Source organism: Pelophylax lessonae, assembly GCF_965119305.1.
Source record: "Pelophylax lessonae genome assembly, chromosome: 1".
NCBI lineage: Eukaryota > Metazoa > Chordata > Amphibia > Anura > Ranidae > Pelophylax > Pelophylax lessonae.
The window spans coordinates 524,887,216-524,909,898 of NC_138768.1; the positions used below are offsets into that span (position 1 = coordinate 524,887,216).

General features: G+C 42.4%; 1 protein-coding gene across 1 annotated transcript in view; it reads left to right on the forward strand.

Annotated features, from left to right (window-relative positions):
- The window catches only part of DNAH6 (dynein axonemal heavy chain 6), a 473,665-nt gene that overhangs the window by 214,406 nt on the left and 236,576 nt on the right, over positions 1-22,683 (forward strand). Inside the window, exons 38-39 of the mRNA XM_082248007.1 lie at positions 64-285; positions 10,550-10,697. Of these exons, the coding sequence (XP_082104133.1) occupies positions 64-285; positions 10,550-10,697 (370 nt within the window). The remainder of the gene's footprint in view (positions 1-63; positions 286-10,549; positions 10,698-22,683) is intronic.

Sequence of the window (22,683 nt, forward strand, 5' to 3'; positions counted from 1 at the left end):
AATACATTTGAGTGAATATAATATTATTCTTTTACATGTGTTGTCCATACTAATGTTTTTTAGCTTCCTGCTTCTGGTGACCTTTGGAGTGTCTACATGGATTATGACACCAAGCGTCTAGATCCATGGGAGAGAATCATCCCCTCATTCAAGTATAACAGTGATGTGCCATTTTTTGAGATGCTTGTTCCTACTACTGATACTGTCCGGTATGGTTACCTTATGGAAAAGCTGCTGGCCGTACGACACTCTGTACTTTTTACTGGTACCACTGGTGTGGGAAAGGTAGGTTACAATGGAAAACTTTTGGGAAAATCTAAAGTTCCATAATGATGGATGTACTAAGGGAGCATAATAATAATTCAGTAATCTTTGACTAATATTTAAATGGTAAGAAGCATACATTTCTACATCCCTCCAGTCTAACTCTAATGGTCCTTTAATACAGTATGCAATTTCTTTGGTCAATATGCTGGAGAGATTCAAGGGGGTTGGGAAATGTCAGGATCTGCTTACTATCAGCTAGCTTCAACTGCCAGAATCCACTGAGCATTTTGACATAGGGTTTCATTGAAGGTAACCTCTGGTTATGCATTTATTATCACTCGTTTTAAAGTGTTACTAAACCCACAACAGTAAAATCAGTCTGTATATGCATTAAAGTATGCTTGTTATACTCACTGTGGAACCTAAGGGGTTAATCCTCCGCATTGTTTAAAAAGGCTGTTTGATCCTGTCCTCTCTGATCCTCCCCTTCTTTTATTGTCCTTAATCCATCTGCTAATAGTACAGAGCCTTGGACGCACTCTGCACATGCTCAGTTGGGTGTGTATTGCAAGAGAGCTTATTTTCTTTGGGAGGGTGCATGTTATCAGTACAGGGCCAATCAGCACTGTCCAAACAGAAAGTCAGGGGTCATGCAGTCTCATAGGGCAGTCAGAGGAGACTGAAAAGTCCTCCTACAAACTTTACACAGTGTTCAGCCAGACACTGATAGAAAATAATTTCTAAATGTAAAAGTTTATATTTACTAAAATAATTGCATTTCCATGTTGTGTGTACTGTGGGAGACCAGATATAGTGAATGCAGGCCCCTGGGTTAAAGCGGAGTTCCAACCATTTCACTCACCTGTCCAACGGTCTAGCGATGCGGCCGCCGGAAACCTCGATCCTCTCCCTCGGCGCCGGCATCACTGCTGTGGGCACCTGGCTGTGACAGTTTGCGGCTTCACAGCCGGGTACCCACTGCGCATGCGTGAGTCGCACTGCGTGTCTTGATTGGCCGGCAATCTTCTGGGACCTCTGACATGTCCCAGAAGATTGCAGGGAGGGAGGGGGAGAGGAGAACTTCCGTTTAGGGCGCCACGACGCTCCGAGCAGAAGTGGGAGCGGGTACCTGTCAAAACTAGGTACCCGCTCCCCCCCCCAAACAATGACATGCCAAACGTGGCATGTCAGGGGGTTAGAATACCTAAAGCGGAAGTTCCACTTTTGGGTGAAACTCCGCTTTAAGTAACACTTTAATTAATATGGTTTGTAAAAGGTTTACATAAAGTAGTAGGGAAATCCTAACTAAATTACATTAAGTTTGTAAACCACTTGTTTTTAGCTTTCATTATCCTTTGTTGCATCTCAGTGTGGCTGATCATCTGCAATTGCTTTTTGTCTACATGCATGCACTGCAGCTATGCAACATGGTATTTCCCAGGGCGGGTTTACTGATGGTAACAACGGCATAATGTGTGTTTAAATGACGACTTATGGGCTCCATCAGGTGACAATGCAGGAGAGAAACTAGGAGACGAACAGAGTGTTGACCCCCCGTAACAGGAAGTATCTGAACAAGGACCTTTATGGCAGGTCTTATTTTACCCCTTGGCGTCACCTGCACGCAAATTGTAGCCTCTCAGCACCTGGTGCTTGGCGCAGAGGGACCGCATATTTCTGTGAATTGCTGCCCAAACAGCTGTTCCAAGAGCGCGTGCCCAACACAGTTACCAGTGCCTAACCGAAAGCTCACAATCGCTGCTAGAGACTTTCAATGTGGCACATCCCAATATCAATTTTTAAAAAAAATGGAGCAGAACGGGGTAATAAACCACCTTTTGCCACCAACGGTTGATGGACTTTATTGGCACATCACGAGACACATACATAAAATTTAATAAGTTTATTACAATTTCCATTAAAAAGAAACAATTACAATTAAAATACCCAGAGTCAGTACCCTGAGACAGTCTCCCCAAAAAGTCAAGGATGTGATTATGTGAATAGTGACTATGCTTACATCATGTTCTGGCCGTACAAGGAACATCAGTCCTAAAGGGTGTATAATGATCATGGATAATAGTGTGCAAATAAACCCCTTTTGAATAAAATGTGCTCCTGTGTCCGCCTGCCAGACTCTGTTTACACTGTGTTCTTTGTGCAGCCAGAACATGATGTGAACAAAATCACTATTCACACATAAACAGTAACATATTTTGATTTAAGACGAATAGTTGCTGTGTTTCTTATTGTAGTATGTCATTTTGTTTATATATTTCTTATCTTCATACCCATTAGTCGTAGTGAAGCAATTCCACCGCAAAATGCGTTGTCACCTGGATTTGGACAAGCCCCCTCTTTTTTTTTTTTTTTTTTACTATTTGACTTCATTTCACACAAGAAAAAACAAAAAACAAAACAAAAAAGAAACATCCAAAAACCATATTATACGATCCTTTACATGTATAATTGTTTCCCTTCTTCGGCTCTGCTGGATCTCTGGGTTCAGCTCCTTCCTTCTGGTTCACCAGGCCGACTGCCTGTGACCATATGCCACCAATGCAGAGGAGGAGACAGCTGTCACCCTCCTGCCAGGACTCTGCTCACCAGCAAAAGACCCAGAAGCATATGTGCTCCTGGCTTTTATTCCACACCCCACAATGCACCGAGACCGCAGTCTGTGCCAATCACTGTGGCTGTATCAAAGCCTGTGTACCCATTGGTCAGGTTTTCTCCACTGTCCAATATGCCTACCTATTGAAACAGCGTGAAACACTCCCCTAGACCAGATGAATCACGCACTGAGCACCTTGAGCACACCTAACTCACAGCTCCTGCTCTCTGTTAAGCAGAAAGCAATATAGAATTTGCCTGCTGCTCCTCTGAATGGCAGACAGAGCCAAAACTATACTCACTCTCTAGCATCTACCTAGGAGGGTGCTACACTCTTATTACACTCCCACCAGATATGTGCCATAGTACCCCTCTGATTGCAACCTCTCCAACATTGTGGGGAGTTACTTTGTTGGTATTTTTGGGCTTTCACAGGGGTTATGTACCATCTTATAAGGCATTTGTAGTTTGTTTCTATTGTATTTATATCAGTCTAATAACCATGTGCCCCTCTCAAAACATTAGCTACTTGTTGTTCCTCTAATCTTTTATCCAACTCCTCTTCCCGTTTTCTAATAAATGTAGGCATCTCCAGTGCCTCCAATTCCGTGAGTGTTCCATAAATCTGAGACACTCCATGTTTCACAGATGCCTGTGAATTACATAACTGTTCTATTGAATTGAAATCCTCTTCCATTCTAATTGGCTGTGGTAGGGGAGCCACAAAGTGTTTCAGCTGGAGATATCTCCCATTTATTTAATGTTGTGAATTTATCTCTGTTTTAGCTCTTGAAATGAGCGTATTTTCCCTTTACATATGATATCTTTTAATTGTGTGTTTCCTAACCAATCTCCAAACAAAGTGCCTTTACCTGGTAAAAAAAGTGTTACGCTAATGAAATTAATGGTGAATTGTGTGTATTTTGCTTGACTATAAATAAAATCCCAAACTTTAAAAACATTTCTAATCAAAATATGCGTGCCTGCATCCAACATTCTATATTTTTGTGGCATCCATATATTTTTGTCTAGTTTTGACTTACTCACTGTGTTCTCCATCTTAACCCATCTTTTCTCACTTTTTATATTTGTCTATTCTATCATACCTGCTAAAAAAAATGCGTTATAGTATCTTTTGATACCTGGTCCTGCTAATCCCCATCGTGCTTTATCTCTACTCAGTACCGCGTACTGTACTCTTGGCCTCTTATCTTACCAAATATATCTAAGAATCATTGTTTTTAATAATTAAAAAAAATCCTGAGGTTTTGCTATTGGCATCATTTGAAATTTATATAGAATTTTTGGGAGAATTACCATTTTTATCATATTTATCCTCCTCATCCATGAAAGTGGTCATGATACTATTTTGTTAATTTCTGTTGTAATTTTATTAAGAAGGGGGATATAATTAGCTTGATACAAATTCCACAGTGAGGCTGTCAGCTTTATTCCTAGGTATGTTATTTCTTTTTCCCTCCAAGAAAATGGGAACTCTTTTTGAAGTGCCAGTTATTTTTTTTACTTAAGTTTATGTTTAAAATTTCAGAATTTACCGGGTTGATTTTCAGGTTCAATAGTTCCCCATAGTTTTTTAGTTATTTTAATAAATTTAGAAGTGTTGTTTTAGGATTAGATGTATAGAACAGGATATCATCCGCGTGTGCCGCCACCTTATGTTCCTCTTCTCTCATCCTCACCCCTCCTATATTAACGCTATTTCAAATTGTCGCCAATAAAGGTTCCAATGATAGTACATATAGGAGGGGAGACAGCGGGCACCCTTGTCTTGTTCAATCGAACATTTCAAAAGGGGGTGACAAACTTTCATTGACCTTTACCAACGCTATAGGGTGGTTGTATAGGTTTTTGATCCAATGGGCCATTTTAGGTCCTACTCCTAGATTTTTAATTGTTTCCATCATAAATCGCCAATTCTCTCTGTTGGATGCCTTTTCAGAATTTATTGACAAGAGTAGGGCTGGGGTTTTCCCATTTTTCTCTTTTTGCAACATTAATAATGTTCTCCATTGTCTTTTCCTTCCTTTCCTGGTATAAATCCTGTTTGGTCTGCATGGATCCACTCTGGCATTAGCGCTTTTAACCTTGTTGCGAGGATTTTTGCATAGGCTTTTGTATTTGCGTTCAATAATGATATTGGTTGATAGCTGGAACATAGTGTTGTCCTTCCCTTCTTTCAGTATAACTGTGACATGTGCCAGTAGTGCCTCTTGCCTCATCTCCTCCCCTTCTTCTAATTTATTTAAGTAAGCACACATTTTTAGGGTGAGTTGTTTATTACATTTTTTTATAATATCTTATTATAAATCCATCAGGTCCTGGGCCTTTTCCTGTTGGTGTGCTTTTTATTTCTGCTCTAACCTCCTCTTGTGTTATTGGGTTATCCAGGGCTTGCAGTTTTTCTTTTGCCACTTTTGGTAATTTTGCTTCCCTTAGATATTGCTTTATTTTTTGTTTTCTTTTTATTTCTTCCTCCTCTGTCTCTTTTTGCCTCCCTGAGTAGAGTGCGCTCCAGTAGCTGTAAAAAACTTTTGCAATATCTGATGTTGCATACACCATATCTCCTTTATTGTTTTTCATCTTTTCTGTATAATTTTGTGGTTTTTATTTTTTAAAGGTTTTTGCCAAATATTTTTCTGGTTTACTCCCCCATCTGTATCTTTCTTTTGCTCCCCTATTGAAGACCAGTCTTGTTTTTTGCTCCATTAAATCTTTTAAACACTTCTGGACCCGAAGGATTTGCCCCCTTAATGACCAGGCCTTTTTTTGTGATTTGGCATTGTGTTACTTTAACGGACAATTGCGCGATCGTGCAAGGCTTTACCTTAATAAAATTGATGTCCTTTTTTCCCCACAAACAGAGCTATCTTTTGGTGGTACTTGATCACCTGTGCGATTTGTATTTATTGCACTATAAACAAAAAATGAGCAACAATTCTGAAAAAAAAAAAAAAAACAATATTTTTCACTTTCTGCTATATATTATTCCCTAAAAAAATTTAAAAATCAATTTTTTTCATCCTTTTAGGCCAATTTGTATTCTGCTACATCTTTTTGGTAAAAAAAAAATCACAATAAGCGAATTTTGATTGGTTTGCACAAAAGTTTTTGTATCTACAAACTAGGGGAAAGATTTATGTAATTTTTATTTTTATTTTTTTTTTAGTAATGGCGGCGATCTGCAATTTTTAGCGGGACTGCGACATTGCGGCAGACAGCTCTAACCACTAACTGGCATTTTGACACTTTTGGGTTGACCAGTGACATTACTACAGTAATCAGTGCTAAAAATATGCACTTTTACTGTAATAATGACACTGGCAGGGAAGGGGTTAACCCCAGGGTGATCAAAGATTTAAGTGTGTGCCTAGGGGAGTGTTTTCTAACTGTATGGGGGAGGGACTTGTGAAATGAACACAGAGACCTGTGATCCTAAATAGGAGGAACACAGGTGCTCTGTGATCATTTCGGAGAGAACAATGGTCTGCTGTGTTTACAACAGCAGACCATTGTTCTCTTTCAGCAGGGAATGATCACGGGTGCCCAGTGGCTATCGGTGCCACCGGTCCCATTGATCGTCATCCCCAATGCCCCACGGAGCGCTCCTGCGAACTGCCATACAGGTACAGCGGTTTGCAGCAGGTGGTTAATTGATCTCTGTTTTTAATAATGGTAATTGCTGTACTTCGGTGTTTATATACTTTATCTGTTCCAGCTCATATATCTCTGTAATTACTTTATCCAAATCACTTTTTCTTTCCTTCTTTTTCCTAGCTGCTATTGAGATCAACTCTCCCCTGATATAGGCCTTATGTGCTTCCCATATCTTTGTTTTTGGGATCTCCGGGGAATCATTTAGTAGAAAGTATTGTTCAATTTTGCTTTTATTTATTTATTTTTTTTTCTATGTAATCAAATCCTTATTCAACCTCCATGTGCCTATTCTTTTCTGTGATCCTCAATTTCGCTATTACTGGTGCGTGATCTGAAAGTGTTGTTATTTCAGTAGATGAGTTTACTACTGTTTTCAAGAGTCTGTATTCCACTAGAATATAGTCTAACCTTGAGTATGTGTCATTCATCTGGGAATGGAATGTATAGTCTTTTGTCTGAGGGTGTTGGGCTTTCCATGCATCAGCCAATTGGCATTGATGTAGCTTTTTCTTTGTCATTCTGAGTATATGATCTCCTTTCCCCAGTGCTTTCAATGCACTATCTATTCGTGGATCCATGCAGAAATTTAGATCTCTTGCTAAAATTAGTTTACTCCTCCTAAATATCGATAATTTCCCCAGAACCTCATTTAGGTAGCCCTTCAGATTTTTATTAGGGCAGTAGATGTTAGCCAATGTGCATTCCATGCCTTGTAAGGTGCCTTTCAAGAACAAAAAACGGCCCTCTGGATCTACCCTCCTATCCTCTATTTCAAATCTAACACCTTTTGACATTGCTATTTCCACCCCTTTTGCTCTTCTGTTTGGAGAGTCCCCATAGTACCATCTTGGAGAGGTTTTTGAGAAACATTTTACGTTTGTGTCCTGAGCTATATGCGTTTCTTGTAGAAAGACTACGTTTCCAGAATACCTTTTTACTTCCCGTAATACTTCATGTCTTTTTTCTGGGATGTTAAGCCCTCTAACATTATAAGTTAGTACGTTTAAAGTTAACAAATTGAATCTCCATCTATTCTCTCTCTTCTGCCTCCCCTCCCCCCCTGTCCTCCTCTAATGACGAGGGCGGTGGTTGGTCAGGCCTGCCCTGGTGGGCAATAGGGTCAACTCCGAAAGCATTAGGGAAACTCACTGAGATGTAGAATTTTTGGCACTGTAACCCCTCCCCCTCCCCTTCTCTTTCCCCCTACCCCATCCCCCCCTCCCTCCCCTTCCCCCTTTGCCACCCTCCTCCCCCTATTCCACCTCCCCCCCTTCCATTGATCTTACAGGTTGGGAATTTGACCTTCTCCTGGTCATAGAAGAGGATCATAGTAAACTATTTGGATTTTCTTAAACGTCCTCTATCCATGAGGCATAGGTCCGGAACTCACCAGGTCTCCAGTATCCCCATACCTTATTTCGTACTTTGACTCCCTTTCTCCCACCCCCCCTCCAGTCCAACAAAAAGTCCCTACTCCTTCTCCTTTCGCTCTAATTATCCATTTAGATTTATGTTTCCTTTTCTAGTGATCAACTGCCATTGTTTTTCTTCCTGGGTAGATTTTTCCTTCCTCGTTACTGTCCAACCAGGTATGTTCGGTAAGAGAATTTCTAATTTCTTGAAAAAGTCTTGTAAGTCTTCTGGGAACCTCAATTTAGGCATACGTCTCTTTTTCTGGCCTACTATGGCATGCTGGGAGGCCCCAGTTATACTGTACATCATGGTTTTGCATCATCTCAAGGAGTGGTTTCAATTGTTTTCTTCTATTTAGTGTTTTCTGCGATAAATCCGCAAAGATCTGAAGATTGACACTTTCATATTTATTTGGAGGCTTCCCCCTCATGTTCCCCCAGATTTGTGTTTTTTCCTCATAGTTTTAAAATCTTATAATAACATCTCTGGGGGCCTCCTCTGGAATGCCTTTTGCTCTTCTAATCCTGTGTACTCTTTCTATTTTATTGGTTCAGTCTTATTTCTACCTAGTAATGGATTGAATATTTTCTTCATTTTTTCTGGTAGATTTTCTCCATGTGTCAGTTCTGGTGGGCCTCGTATTCTGTTCCGGTTTTCTTGGTCTTCCAATTTATAGGCTAAATTCCTTTGCTCAAATTTTAACACCTCTAATTCTCCTTTTAAATTGTTAAATATTTGTGTATAGCTCTCCAGCTTTTTTTCCGTTTCTTTTACTCGGGTTAGAATATGGCCTAGATCCCTATGTATTGTTGCCATTTCAGTTTTTAACAAATTTTCTAATGTTGTGAACATAGCTGCCATTTATGTCTTTGTGGGTGGTTAAGCATTTGGAAATTGTTGCTCCGTGCATCCCGTCTGAGTCACTTTCCAGGTCCTGATCTGACCAGGACTGACTAAACAAGCTTGTGCCTATCGATATTCTATTTTGTCCATTTTTATCCTTTACTTCAGCCTATTTTGACTGGGTTCTTAGTTGTTTTTCTGTTGTCTGTTTATCTGAGTTTCCTTTTTGGAACATGTATTTTTTATTGTTCCTGGACTTTAACTTATTTTGGGTGACTTTGCAGTCGCCCCTCCTCTCGCTGTTTTCCCTCTCATGATGTACAGTATGATATGGTATGAATGACTTATTGTCTTGTTTTTTTGTGTCTTTGTTGTCCGCTCCTCACTTTTACTTTAGGTCCCTTTTAATTATGTTATTATACTGGTGTAGGTGGGTTGCTTTACTTCGTTACGTAACTAGTTATTATACTTTGTGACTTGGCCCAGATCTAGCAACAGTCAGATGACAGTCATGGCGATGCATTCCCCATCCGTGGAGGGTGGCGTGCATGTCTTTGGAGTCTAACAGGGATATTTCTATCGGCCCCTCTTTAGATTTACATACGTGGACCATATTACTTGGTTACCATTCCATGCTATGTAGTTACACATTACCCTACTATGTGATATCTATCTGGTAGGTATACCTGTTGGTGGGACATAGGTTTGGGCTGCTGGCCAATAGTGACCTACAGTACGTCCCCGATGATCTGTGATGATTTGGACTCCTCATTCACCCTCCCCGTTATTTGCTATTTTTTGCTACTATCATCTATGATTTGTTGATTGTTTACAGAGCATTGATCTATTAGCTCCAGATGAAGCTTAATGTGAAACATGTCGAGCAACATGGCTCAATTAATTATTATCTCTATGTGTAAACACATCGATCGATCTCCCTGGGAAGACAGTGCATCTCCCTGTCACCTTCGGTGGATCGCCTTGATGTGAAGTATCAACCATTATATCATGCTATTCCAATGATCTGTATCTGTTAATTACAAATCAGCAATGTAATTGCCAGAATTGGTTATATTTGTATTTTTGTTCCCCCCCCCCCCCTCTTTTTGGAAGGAGATGTTTGTGATTGTTGCTTTTTCTTTTTTGATGTTTTAACTTATGTGATTCAATAAAATGTTATGTTTTAAGTACCCAGTGCCTCCAAAGTCCATTTTCCTTTCCATTTTTTGAATTGCCTGGACTAACATACAATTTTTCATATTATATGTTAGTCCAAACAATTGCCACAACTGTATGTGCAGAGCTCAAAAGCACCGAGATGTTGCAAAGAATGAAAAAAGTGAAAAAAATAATTTATATAAAACTAGAAAAAAATGTAGCAGAACGGGGTTTAAACCACATTTTGCCACCAACAATTAACGGACTTTATTAGCACCTCACGAAACACATACCTAAAGTTTTATATAAATTATTGTTTTCTTTTTTTTTTTATCCTTTGCAACATCTCAGTGCTTTTGAGCTCTGTGCATTCAGTTGTGGCAATTGCCTGGACTAACATACAATTCTTGATATTATAGCAGCTCTTTAAAGTAGAATAAAAATCTACAAAATAACCATAAAACTTTTATTAAAATGTAATGTCATATAATGCAACTTTCTGTAAAAGCAATGTACTACTTTTTTTCAATTGCATCCAACAGCCACTTATTTTATGCATTTGTGTGCTTGTGACTTGCAGTCTGTAGTAGCCCGTGGATTACTGAACAGAATTCAAGAAGAAGCAGGATACGTTCCTGTGTACATAAACTTCTCTGCCCAGACTTCCTCTGCACGGACACAGGAGATAATAGAGTCAAAGCTAGAGAAGAAGAGAAAAACTATCTTGGGTAAGGTTTTCATTTATGAGCTAACAGATTTGTAACCCATTTTGAATAATGTTTTCAGGATCTAGAAGGTCTGATATCATAGTTTATAATGCTGGTAAAATTGAGAACTTTTCCCCTGGACCATGGGCTGGGAGTTCATACACAGTGCTACCAGCTGGTGAAAACTGGTACTGCTGAACATATTATACAGCACATGATGGAAACAGACTTTCCTGTTTGTCTCCATGGCAGCCTACGTGTGGGTTAACCCCGCCTCCACTCCAAGGGTATAGGACCCCCCTCCCATAAATTTCAGCTCTCAGGTACAGCAGGTGTTCATTTTTTGTCCTCCTCCAAGGACCTACACTTCTGATGTCTTACTACGTCCAGCTTACCTTAGGATACTTTGGATGGTGTCTGCATGTCCAGAGCCCAGCCACGGGCGGGTGAGTGACATTTAAAATCCCCTGCTCTCTGCGGTTGACTGAAGCTTGATCGGCATTCTCTGACATGGGTCTGAAGATTCGCATTGCTTCCCTTCATGGCAGCGGGATTTGTTATTTATGTGCACTTTGTCTGTCTCTTTTCCTATCACTGTACAATATGTTTGTTTGGCCCAATGGCGCTGGAACGCTTCCTGCGTTCCAGCAAACCCTTCCTGCGTTCCAACAAACCCTTCCTCTTCCTCCTCTGCTTCTAGCGTCCAATCGGTAGACGCTTCGTGGTCCCGCACATGCGCAGTGCGCCGCGAGCAAAGTCGAGGCTTGGTTCGCACATTCGCATTAGCGATCGCGGCCGCATCACCGCTGACGTCATTCCGGCGGGAGATTTAAACAGCTGACGATTCCCCTGTACTTTGGGAATGTACTGTGGGCGTTGCGGCAGCTTCCCAGTGTCTCTGGATTCCTTGCTACAGGTATGTGCAATGGAGACTTGACTGCAGAGGGGGGGGGGGGGCGGAGGGTTGTCACCTCACAATGTATCTCTGACATGGTGTCTGATATGTATTACCTTTCTTTATCAGTCTGGTTGTTTGGCCTGAAGTATGGATCCTGCGTCACCGCCCTCCTGTGGCCAGCCCTCTCACAACAGGTGGGTGCTGGCATTTTTCAGAGGGGGGGGCGGGGAGGGTTTGCTGGTCCCTAGGTCATGGCTAAATTCAGTGTCTCCCCGATTTTCTCTTTTTCCATCAGCTCCACCGCACATACCAGAGAGCCTGTTGGGGTTGTGGGGCGCATGTCCCGGAGGACAAGTCCCTATGTGAGCCATGTTTTGCTCATGCAGCCGGTGAGAGGGGGCAAAAGGATCAAGGATTGGAATCTCTAGTGAAGAGAATAGTACCACAGTCCCTGAAAGAATGGGGTACAGTCCCACCACCTGGTCCCACCACATCTAGTTCTCCAGAGGAAGTGCAGGAAGATCAAGGCCCCTCTCAACCGAGCATTACTTCTGCAAAATCATCTGACAGTGATTCGGAAGAAGAAGGGGCTGTAGGTGGCTTTGAGTTCGCCCTAGTTTCACCCCTGATCAGAGCCATTAAAGAAGCTCTCAGATGGGAGGATCCTGTGTCTCCTCAGAAAAAGCAGCGGAAGTTCTTCAAGCACCTTGGTAAGGAGCGTATCAACTTCCCTTCCCTCTCTGAATTACAAGAGGTGATTACTGAAGAATGGAGTAAAGGGGATAGTAAGTCTTCCTTATCCTCCAAACTTGGGAAATTATATCCCTTTAAACCTGAAGATGTCGCCCGTCTGGAATCTGCTCCTCTTGTGGATGCGGCAGTTACAAGATTAGCAAAGCATATCACTTTGCCACTAGATGACGCGGTCTCTTTCAAAGACCCTTTGGATAGGAAGATAGATCTGGACCTAAAAGGATCTTTGTGACGGCCGGCGCGGCCTGCAAACCTGTGATGGCATTAGCAACAATGTCTAAAGCCATGGAAGTCTGGGTTTCCGATATAGAATCCAAACTTGGAAGTCTCTCGGAAGAAGCCGTAGAAAGTTCCCCTATTCACGAACTCAAGCTGGCTTCAGTGTTTTTAGGAGAAGCATCTATCGATGTTCTGCGTCTTCTGTCCAGATCAATGCTATCCTCAGTAACAGCAAAGAGAGCCTTGTGGCTTCGCCCGTGGATTGCAGATCCAGCTTCTAAACAGGCATGGTGTAAGATCCCATTTGAGGGTACTTCCCTTTTTGGAAACAAACTAGACAGTGCTATTGCCAAGGCTACTGGCGGAAAGTCAGGTTTCCTCCTGCAAGACAGACGACTATTTGGTCAGAAGAAGCCTCAACCTAGGAGGCAATACAAGGAGAGATCAAGAGATGCACGCTCTTACAAGCCTAATAGAGATTTCCGAAGAAACTGGAGAGGTGGTCAATCCTCTACTCGGAGGTCATCAAAAAATCCAGCGCCTGCTGGACAAGATTCCACTAAATCTTTTTTAAGTTTGGGCCCGTCCAGGCATGTCAGGTGGGGGCACGTCTTCTCCATTTTCAGCATGTCTGGGCGGCCTCAATCATGGACTTTTGGACCGTCAGGACGGTCTCTACAGGCCACAGATGGTCATTTCTGGCAGATCCAGTTCCAAGATTCATCTCAACTCATTTACCCTGTCTAGAAGAGAGAAGAGAAGTCTTGCTCGCCTATGTAGACGCTTTGGTGGCTCAAGGAGCAGTAGCTCCGGTTCCAGAACAAGAAAAATTTCAAGGGGTTTACTCACCCCTCTTCTTAGTCCAGAAGATGAACAGGGCCTGGAGGCCTGTTATAGATCTCACATACCTGAACAAGTTCATAAAGAACGAAAAATTCAAGATGGAAACACTCTCAACTATTCAAAGGGCAGTACTGCCGGGAGATTGGCTCGCCTCAATAGATTTGAAAGATGCGTACTTTCATGTACCTGTGGCAACCGACTTCCACAAATATCTTCGCTTCTGTGTTCAGAATCAGCATCTGCAATTCATTTGCCTACCCTTCGGCCTGTCTACCTCACCCAGAGTATTCACCAAAGTTCTTCTAGCAGTGGTAGCCTTCATAAGATTGAAAGGTATACGTCTACATCATTACTTAGGCGATCTTCTGCTTCTGTCTCAAGAAAAGGATCAGTTATTGGCACACAGAGATCAGGTCATATCGACCCTCAAAGAGTTTGGCTGGCTGCTAAACCTACAAAAGAGTCAGCTGGAGCCCACTCAGCGCCTAGTCTATCTTGGGGCGCAATTTGACAATGTCGAGAATTCAATCTCTCTCCCATTGGAGAAGATACCGGTAGTGAGGGAGAGAATCCTTCCGGCTCTTTCCTCTCCTCGGCTGAAAGCCTCTCAGTGCCTCAAAATCATTGGCACCATGGTGTCCACGGCTCCAATGGTCAAATGGGCTCTCTGGCATATGAGGCCCTTCCAAAAAGGGTTCCTACAACAATGGAACACAGAAGAGAAAGATCAGTACATTCATATCTCCTCCAGCATGAGACACAGTCTTCTTTGGTGGCTGCAACGCAGGAATCTGCTCAACTGTCATTCTCTGGTTCCAGTCTCATGGACTATAATCACAACAGACGCCAGCAACTCAGGTTGGGGGGCTCATTGTCTGACAGAGATGACACAGGGGAGATGGTCTTTTCAGAGACACACTCCAGTCTCCAATATACTGGAACTCCAGATCTTCGATCTTTCCAACACCTGCTAGAGGGGAAATCTGTAATGATTTGGATGGACAACACCACGGCAGTGTCTTATGTGAAGAGACAAGGTGGGACACGGAGTCTCTCTCTGCTACGAGAATTAGACCCGATAATGTCCTGGGCCCAGACTCACCTAGTAAACATCTCGGCAGTTTACATTCCAGGTTCACAGAATGTTCAAGCAGATTTTCTGTCCAGGGTCCAGTTGAACCATAACGAATGGTCTCTCCATGTGGAGTCGTTCAAATGGATTCTGTCATTGGGAGTATCTCCCGAAGTCGATCTGTTCGCCTCCCCTTGCAACCACAAGTTGGAGAAGTATGTCACGAGAGGCAAGTGTCCTCAAGCTTACGGGACAGATGCACTAACCGACAGGTGGGAGTTCAGCAGGGCTTACGCCTTTCCTCCAGTACCCATCATTCTCAAATTCCTGCAAAGACTTCAAGCGGAAGATGTGGAGATAGTGATGGTGGCGCCTTTCTGGCCGAACAGGCCATGGTTTCCGCTACTCCTACAACTGAGTTACCGGGACCCGGTCCCTCTTCCCCTCAGACCAGACTTGCTTCTTCAGGGAACATCAGTGCACCCCTGTCCTGCAATTCTCCGGTTGACGGTCTGGTTCTTCAGAGGGAACGGTTGGAATCGCTCGGCTGCCCATCTACAGCCATTTCCACCTTGATGAATGCTAGACGACCAAGTACTAATAAAGTATACTGTAGAATCTGGGCAAGATTCATGGAGTCTGCATATCCTGAAGGTATGTCTTCCTCAGTCCCTGGGATTCAAGAAATACTAAGTTTTCTTCAGGCTGGTCTGGATATGCCCCTTTCAGTGGCAACTCTTAGAGTTCAAGTTTCGGCCTTGTCGGCCTTCTCCGGGGTCATGTGGGCCCAACACCCACTGATTCAACAATTCTTCAAAGGAGCAGTCAGGCTCAATCCTCAGAGAAGACCTAGGTTCCCAAAATGGGATCTACCTCTTGTCCTAAATGCCCTCTCCAAATCGGGCATAGATTCCTCTTCTTCTATCAAGGACCTGACCATCCGAACTTTCTTCCTGGTAGCCATTACTTCGGCTAAAAGGGTCTCTGAATTAAGTTCTCTCGGATGTAAAGAACCATTCTTGATTTTTTTCCCAGATCGGGTAGTACTAATACCCAGGCTGAATTCAAATCCGAAAGTCACCTCGGTGTTTCACCAGAATCAGGAGATTGTCCTGCCTACTTTCCGGTCATCTAATGAGTCCAATCCTCATCCGTTGGATGTAGGAGAATCCTTAAAAGCCTATCTTCAAGCAACTGCACAACCTCTTTGTCCTGTTTTGGGGAAAGAACAGAGGTAAACCTGCTTCATCTAGGACTATCGCTTCATGGATAGTGGCAGCTATCCAACAGGCCTATAGAGCTAAGGGGCTGGCTCCTCCGGAGGCGGTGACGGCGCACTCTACAAGGAGTATCTCTACTTCCTGGGCGGCTTCGCGGCACGTGGCTCCAGATGTGATTTGCAGAACGGCTTCGTGGTCATCAGTCAATACTTTTATGACCCACTATTGTGTAGAGCCTGCTTCTCTGTCCTCAGTTAATTTTGGTTTGACTGTTTTGTCTGCAAATAGCATGAATTAAAATTTTCTTTGCTAAAGCATTCCCACCCGTGTGGAGTGAGCTAGTTATTTCCCACACGTAGGCTGCCATGGAGACAAACAGGAAAACGGAAAACTCCTATCATACTTACCGTAATTTTCCTTTCCTGATAGTCTCCATGGCAGCCGGAGTACCCACCCTCTCGTCTTGGATTCGGCTAAGATATGGAACACCTGCTGTACCTGAGAGCTGAAATTTATGGGAGGGAGGTCCTATACCCTTGGAGTGGAGGCGGGGTTAACCCACACGTAGGCTGCCATGGAGACTATCAGGAAAGGAAAATTACGGTAAGTATGATAGGAATTTTCCGTTTTTGCCTGTTGTCTGAATGTGCATAGCAGCAGGGTTAAAGGAAACCTGCCCTAAAAAAATAAGTAGGTTGCCATGGTTGATTTGCCCTTCTAAAAATACTGCTTGCTTGGTTGCCATGCTGCTCCAAAAACCACATCACTTTCAGAGTCACTGACCTAAAACAAGTATGAAAATCAGGAGTTTGACATATTCTAAAAGTAAATAATTCTCACTTCCTGTTCTAAATCAACAAGGTAAAACATCAGCGCAAATCTACCCTTTAATATTATAGTATCCTGAAATTCCCCATCCAAAAAAGTGCAAATGCAAATCCTATTAATTGTTGTTATCTATTAAAAAACTCCTAATATTTAGTGCAAAAAATTGACAGTACAGTAAAAAAATGTGATATTCAAAATGATATGTATCTCAAAGTGAAAAAAATATCATGTGTAAAATATCAATGTAAAAAGACCAATATATAAAAAACCAAACAATTCATATCAATGTAAAAAATCAGTGAAATACATCTATGTTAGAAAAAAGTCCAAAAAATTAATCATAAACAATATCCATTCATTGATATTCCTAAAAGTCCCAAAAGGAAATCCAATAAAGTGCAAGCAGGTGCATGAATTCTGTGCAAAAAATCTACTGTGAAAGGTACGTGCCAAAAACGCCAATCACCAAAAGATAAAGATGAGGCGGTTTGGATGATGACAGCCAGAGATGAAGAGCATATGATTAACTAAGACACACACTGGAACCATTAGTGTTAGACAGACACTTATTAAATGTGTGTTTTATCTTCATCTTTATCTTTTAATAAACGGATGAAATTGTTTACGAAATCACGCTGTGTGGATTCTTTCCTCCTAACACATGACATATCCCTACTTGCTCCTATGAGGATTTCTACATAATGGTGATTATATAGAGTGAATTGTGGATATCCACGCTGGACATATTATACCTATTATAAAGGCACAGTAGCTGGTTTCTAACTTTACCAGCCACTCCATCTGGTGAGTCAGTTTGGGGTGATTGGTGGAAGCACGTACCTTTCACAGAAAAATTTTTTGCACAGAATTCATGCACTTTCTTGCACTTTGTTGGATTTCCTTTTGAGATTTTTAGGAATATCAATGAATGGATATTGTTTCTGATTAATTTTTTTTACTTTTTTCTAACACTTATGTATTTCACAGATTTTTTACACTGATATGAATTGTTTGGGTTTTATATATTGGTCTTTTTACATTGATATTTTACACATGATATGTTTTCATTTTGAGATACATATAATTTTGAATATCACGTTTTTATACTTATACTGTTACATTTTTTGCACTGAATTTTAGGATTTTTTTGATAGATAATACCAATTAATAGGATTTGCACTTGCACTTGCACTTCTTTGGATGGGGGATTTCAGGACACTCTAGTATAAAAAGGTAGATTTGTGCTGATTTTATAACTCAATGATTTATTTCATGCTGCACAATTCTGCAGTCAGTCAGCAGCATCTACATACTATAGCATACTGTTAGAATAGCCTAAACGCTTAAATTGTTTTTGGCGCCTGATCATTTTTTAAATACTCACTTCCTGTTCTGTCTGGGACCTGTCAAATGGGGATGCAGACAGTCATAACACCTGACAAAGGTTCTAGCCTTTCCCACTCTACAAAAAACAACTTTTTTATTGCTGTTTGTGCTCTCCTTGAGAATATTTCTTCTAACATCCTGTTCAGTGTTTATTTATTTTTTATTACAGATACTTATATAACGCCATCAATTTACGCAGTGTTTTACAAATATATTGTACATTAACATCAGTCCCTGCCCCCAAGGTGCTTACAATCTAAGTTCTCTAACTCACATTCATACATGCACATAGCAGGACAAATTTAGACAGGAACCAACTAACTTAACAGCATGTCTTTGGAGTGTGGGAGGAAACCCACGCAGGCAGGTAGTGTCGTGGTCGGGCATCAAACCAATGACCTTAGTGCTGCTAGTCAGAAGTGCTAAACACTTAGCCACTGTATATACTACAGATCCCATTGTCCGGGTCCATCTCAGAAGCAAGCAAGAGAGGATGGCTACATTCCAACATGCAGTGAGACCATGACCAAACATAGCCATCCTTAAACAGAAAGTCAGATCATGGCAGCAAAAAAAGAAAATATTTGGAGGAGGCTGAAAGCAATTGAAAGTTCTTTTTCAGTTAAAAATACATACTTGATTTTTTTTATTTTTATTTGAAAGCCAGATTTCTCTATCGTCCATCGACAGATGCAGCCTCATCAGGAGCCCTATCAGGAGTAGTCTAGGCAGTAAAATTTGAATACACACGCACAGGGGGCTGACCCCCTAGGCATAAACCCCCACTGCACAATCCAGCACATCAGTTTGTTCCTTCCTAGAGAAGGAGTAGGACCTAGGTTTCCTGCTGGGACTCGGGTCTCAGTTTTTATTCTTTTATTTTTTTATTTATTTATTTATTTTATTTTTTTATTTTTTTATCAGAATATTTTCTTTTATTTATCTTTACTCACTTGCTAGCTAGTGTTCAGGGAAGAATTTTCCTGGTGATCTACAAGCAACAATGCCGGCTGGGGCTTCGCACTGTACAATCTAGATCATTTTGGTCCCCCCAGTCTGGCCTACGAGCATGAGCAGGTTAAAGTTCCGACCTAGGCCTAGCCACGACGGTGCCCCCTGGTCCAGAGGGGGACGAGCCTGCGAGCAGATGTCTCGCCGGGACACATTGACCTGGAAAGCCCTGAGTTGCAGTGTACCTATCGGCTGGCAACACCCCCACTTCGGGTGGGAGGCAGTCTGCCCAGAGCAGAGTAAATGTGCTGCCCTTGGACCCTGCTGGCCTTGGGGGGGATGTGGGCCCTCCCCTGGCGATAATGGGATATGTGCCTCCCAAGAGATCCCCCTGGTCTGCCCGGAACCTGGTCTTTGTGTTCTTCCCTCTCCCTGTCCCTGCGGGGACTGTGTGTCTGGTGTGCTCTGATGCTATGGGGGAGAGTGGTGACATGGTACCTTGGGCTTGCTGGTCCCTGTTGTGGTTCCTGAGGCCTTCATGTGTCGGTCCCTAGCCGCATGGTGCGTTGTGGGCGCCACTATCTTAGATGTGGGCAATGAGATTTTTTCCCCATAGACTTGTATGGGGCAGCCATTTTCCCTGCAGCTTCCTATTGTTTCCTATGGGCATTCATCTTTGTATAGCCCTGGTGCTATACTCGGCAGTGTTTCCCTATCAGACGACATCACTTCCTGTGTGGTCATTTCCTGCTGCTGTGCAGAGGTCACTTCCTGCTTTTCTCTCCATGCTGTGGTAGATTCAGAAGGAAGTGTGTCTGAGGTCGTAATGTATTGAGGGTCTCTGCTGGCATATCCTTACACTTTCTGCTATCAGTTTGGTTTAAAGGGGTTCCCTGCAGACTGCTGTGATCGGTGGTAGATACCGCTATCGGCGCTCTTAAAACGACAGTACTCCGTTTTTTGCGATTTGCACTATGGAGTCCCAAACTGGACAATCACCCACAGACCCACTCTGTGCAACTCCCAGACAGTCCGAATTACAGTCGATGGCCTTGATTTCAGCTGCCCTGGAAAGCCTGGCGACAAAAGTTGATTTAGTCATGAAATAGGTTAATAGCTGAAAATGGGCGCTGCCTTCTCCTTCTATGGAGGTGTCCTCTAATTCAGAGGCTGATGGGGTCGCCCCGGATGCCCCCCTACCTGAGGGGTCGCTGTCCTCACAGTCAGATGGTGAAGAGGACCTGTCTTCTTCAGCTGCAGAATGGGAAAGTGCCTTATTGGAAGCCCTGATTATTTCAGTGCGGGATACTTTAAAATTGGCTGATGAGCCCACGCCGGCAGGGATGCGGTTGGCTTTTGGCTCCCAAAAGTCTCCGAAATCTGGCAAGGTTTTCCCTTGTCCCGACACCTTTCACGATATTATGAATGACCAATGGTGGCGCGTTAAGCACGTGTTAGTGGTGCCTAAACGCTTTAACCTCCCTGGTGGTATGATTATTTCAGATTTTAGGTGCTGAAAGCAGTACCATTATTTTGCATGTAATTCTTAAGGACGAGCAGCCCAAAGCAACTATTTACTGTGCGTTCTTCTTTATAACATCATGGGTATGATAAAGTTTGAAACACAAAATCATAAATTATAATATAATAAATAACTATAAATAATAACAAATAATAATATAATAATAATACTTTTTATTCAATAAATTATAGTAAATAACATAATCAAAAACACTGACATTTTTTTTGGCCAAACAAGGATGTAATATTAGTAGTCATATTGCTTCAGTAAACGTCCCGGGTATGGAAAATTTTAAAACAGGGTACAGCACAAAGTCCGACATCACAATCAGGACAATAGTACCACGTTTCTTTATGGATTTTCCTTCCAGTGTCGTCATGTTTAGAGCAGCAAACCACACACATCCTTGTGGGTGCAGACTTATTTTCCGTTGGTGGCATGTGGTCTATAAAGTGACAACCAGTCAGGCATTTGGGGTTCACAACACCAGCAACACGACGTCCGAATCTATTTACAGCCGTTGGTGTTTGGTGCCTGAGAAATATCAGTTCGGCAACTTTACAAACAAAGTCCACATGAACCACAGGCCTGTCACTCTTTTTTTTTTTTTTAGTAGAATTAATGCGTTCCACAAACATTGTTCAAGAAGATGCCTGAAGATTTTTTGTAATATTTTTTTTTAGTTGTTTCCGCATTGCCGGATAAAATGTCATGGCCTGATCAGCTCTGTCCACACCTCCCATGGTGTTATTGTAATCCATCACCAGTTGTGGTTTCATTACGTCTTTTCCACCTTTTGTGTGTGCCATGGCAGTAGAAGTGTTGTGAATGGTACTCATTAGGCACACATTTTTTTGTCACGCCATCTCAGTGCCATCATTTTGCCTTTCTGCCAGGCAACTATTTCTCCTGCCTTGAGCTTTTTATTGGCAAAGGTTGGCGGCATGTCACGCCGGTTATCCCTAACGGTCCCATATGCATCCGTTTTGTTGTGAAGAAGGAACTCATAGAGTTCTGGAGACGTATAAAAATTGTCTGTGGTTACACAGTACCCCTGATTCAGCAATGGCTCAATCAGCGTAAGAACCGAAGCGGTTGCCATTCCATAACTGCTGAATCTTTTCGTTGAATTTGGTTCCTTTCCCGGTGTATAGGACCGAATTCCATATGTAACCAATGCTGGATTCACATAGCATGAATGATTTTATGCCAAATCGTGCTCTCTTTGACGCTATATACTGTATCCAGCTGAGTCTTCCTTTGTAGGCCATTAGACTTTAATTTATATAAATGTCTCTATCTGGTACATAGGTCTGCTGGAAATGTTTCAGAATAATTTGATAAACGTTCCAAATCTTTTTTGTAGTTTGGAGCTGGATGAGAAGTTTTATCAAATTCTTCATTATTTGCAAAGTGCAAATATTTCATAATGAGCGAAAATTTGTATTCCGACATGACCGTGCCAAAAAAAGGAGTGGCAAGTAATTTGTTGGTGGACCGATACCACTTCTGCAGGGGTTTCCCCACCACTCCCTGCAGAATAATTAGGCTCAGAAACTTCCAGATGTCCTCTTTGATCTCTGGTTCCCACATTCTGCTCCTTGAAAACCTCCGATGTGCAGCAGCTTGTTGCTCCTGGTACCGATTCATTTCCATAACAATCTATTCAATAACCTCATCGGTTAAAAAGAGTTAGAGGTATGCCAAGGGGTTGTCATCCTCAACATCCACTTTGATACCAGGTGCTCCAGTAAAAGGGAACATTTACAGCAGTCAATCGAGCACCAAGTCCGCACATCGCTGGGAACAGTCGCAGGATCATCGCTGAAATCACTTTCTGTGTCCGATGACGAACTTCCTTACGAATCGCTATCACTCCATTCGGCAAGTGATTCTGTATCGCTGTCGCTGTTTTCCAGCAGGTCATATACCGCTTTTGAGGTGGCGGCACGCTTTTTTGATGCCATGGTCGCTCTGCAGTTTCCAGACACAAAGTACAGGAAAAATGCAGGAAGGGCACTGGAGAAAGCACTGGGGGCATACTAAGGTCAATTTATTTTATTTTAGTAATGTAATCCAATAGGATTACAATATATCAGTGCGTTTGTGTTTTTAACTTTTTTGAATTTGCCACCGGTTCCACCCCCCTGCGATGTGACGCTCGCAGGAGACGGAAGCCGGGGCTCATAGCATCAGGCGGAAGATCCGGCCGCCGTATGCTGCAGGGATATATCGCGGGATCCCGGGGACAAGGTAAGTACCCTCTCTTTCAGGATCCAGCGATGCTCCCTGGCGGTACCCCGAGTGTGGCTTGG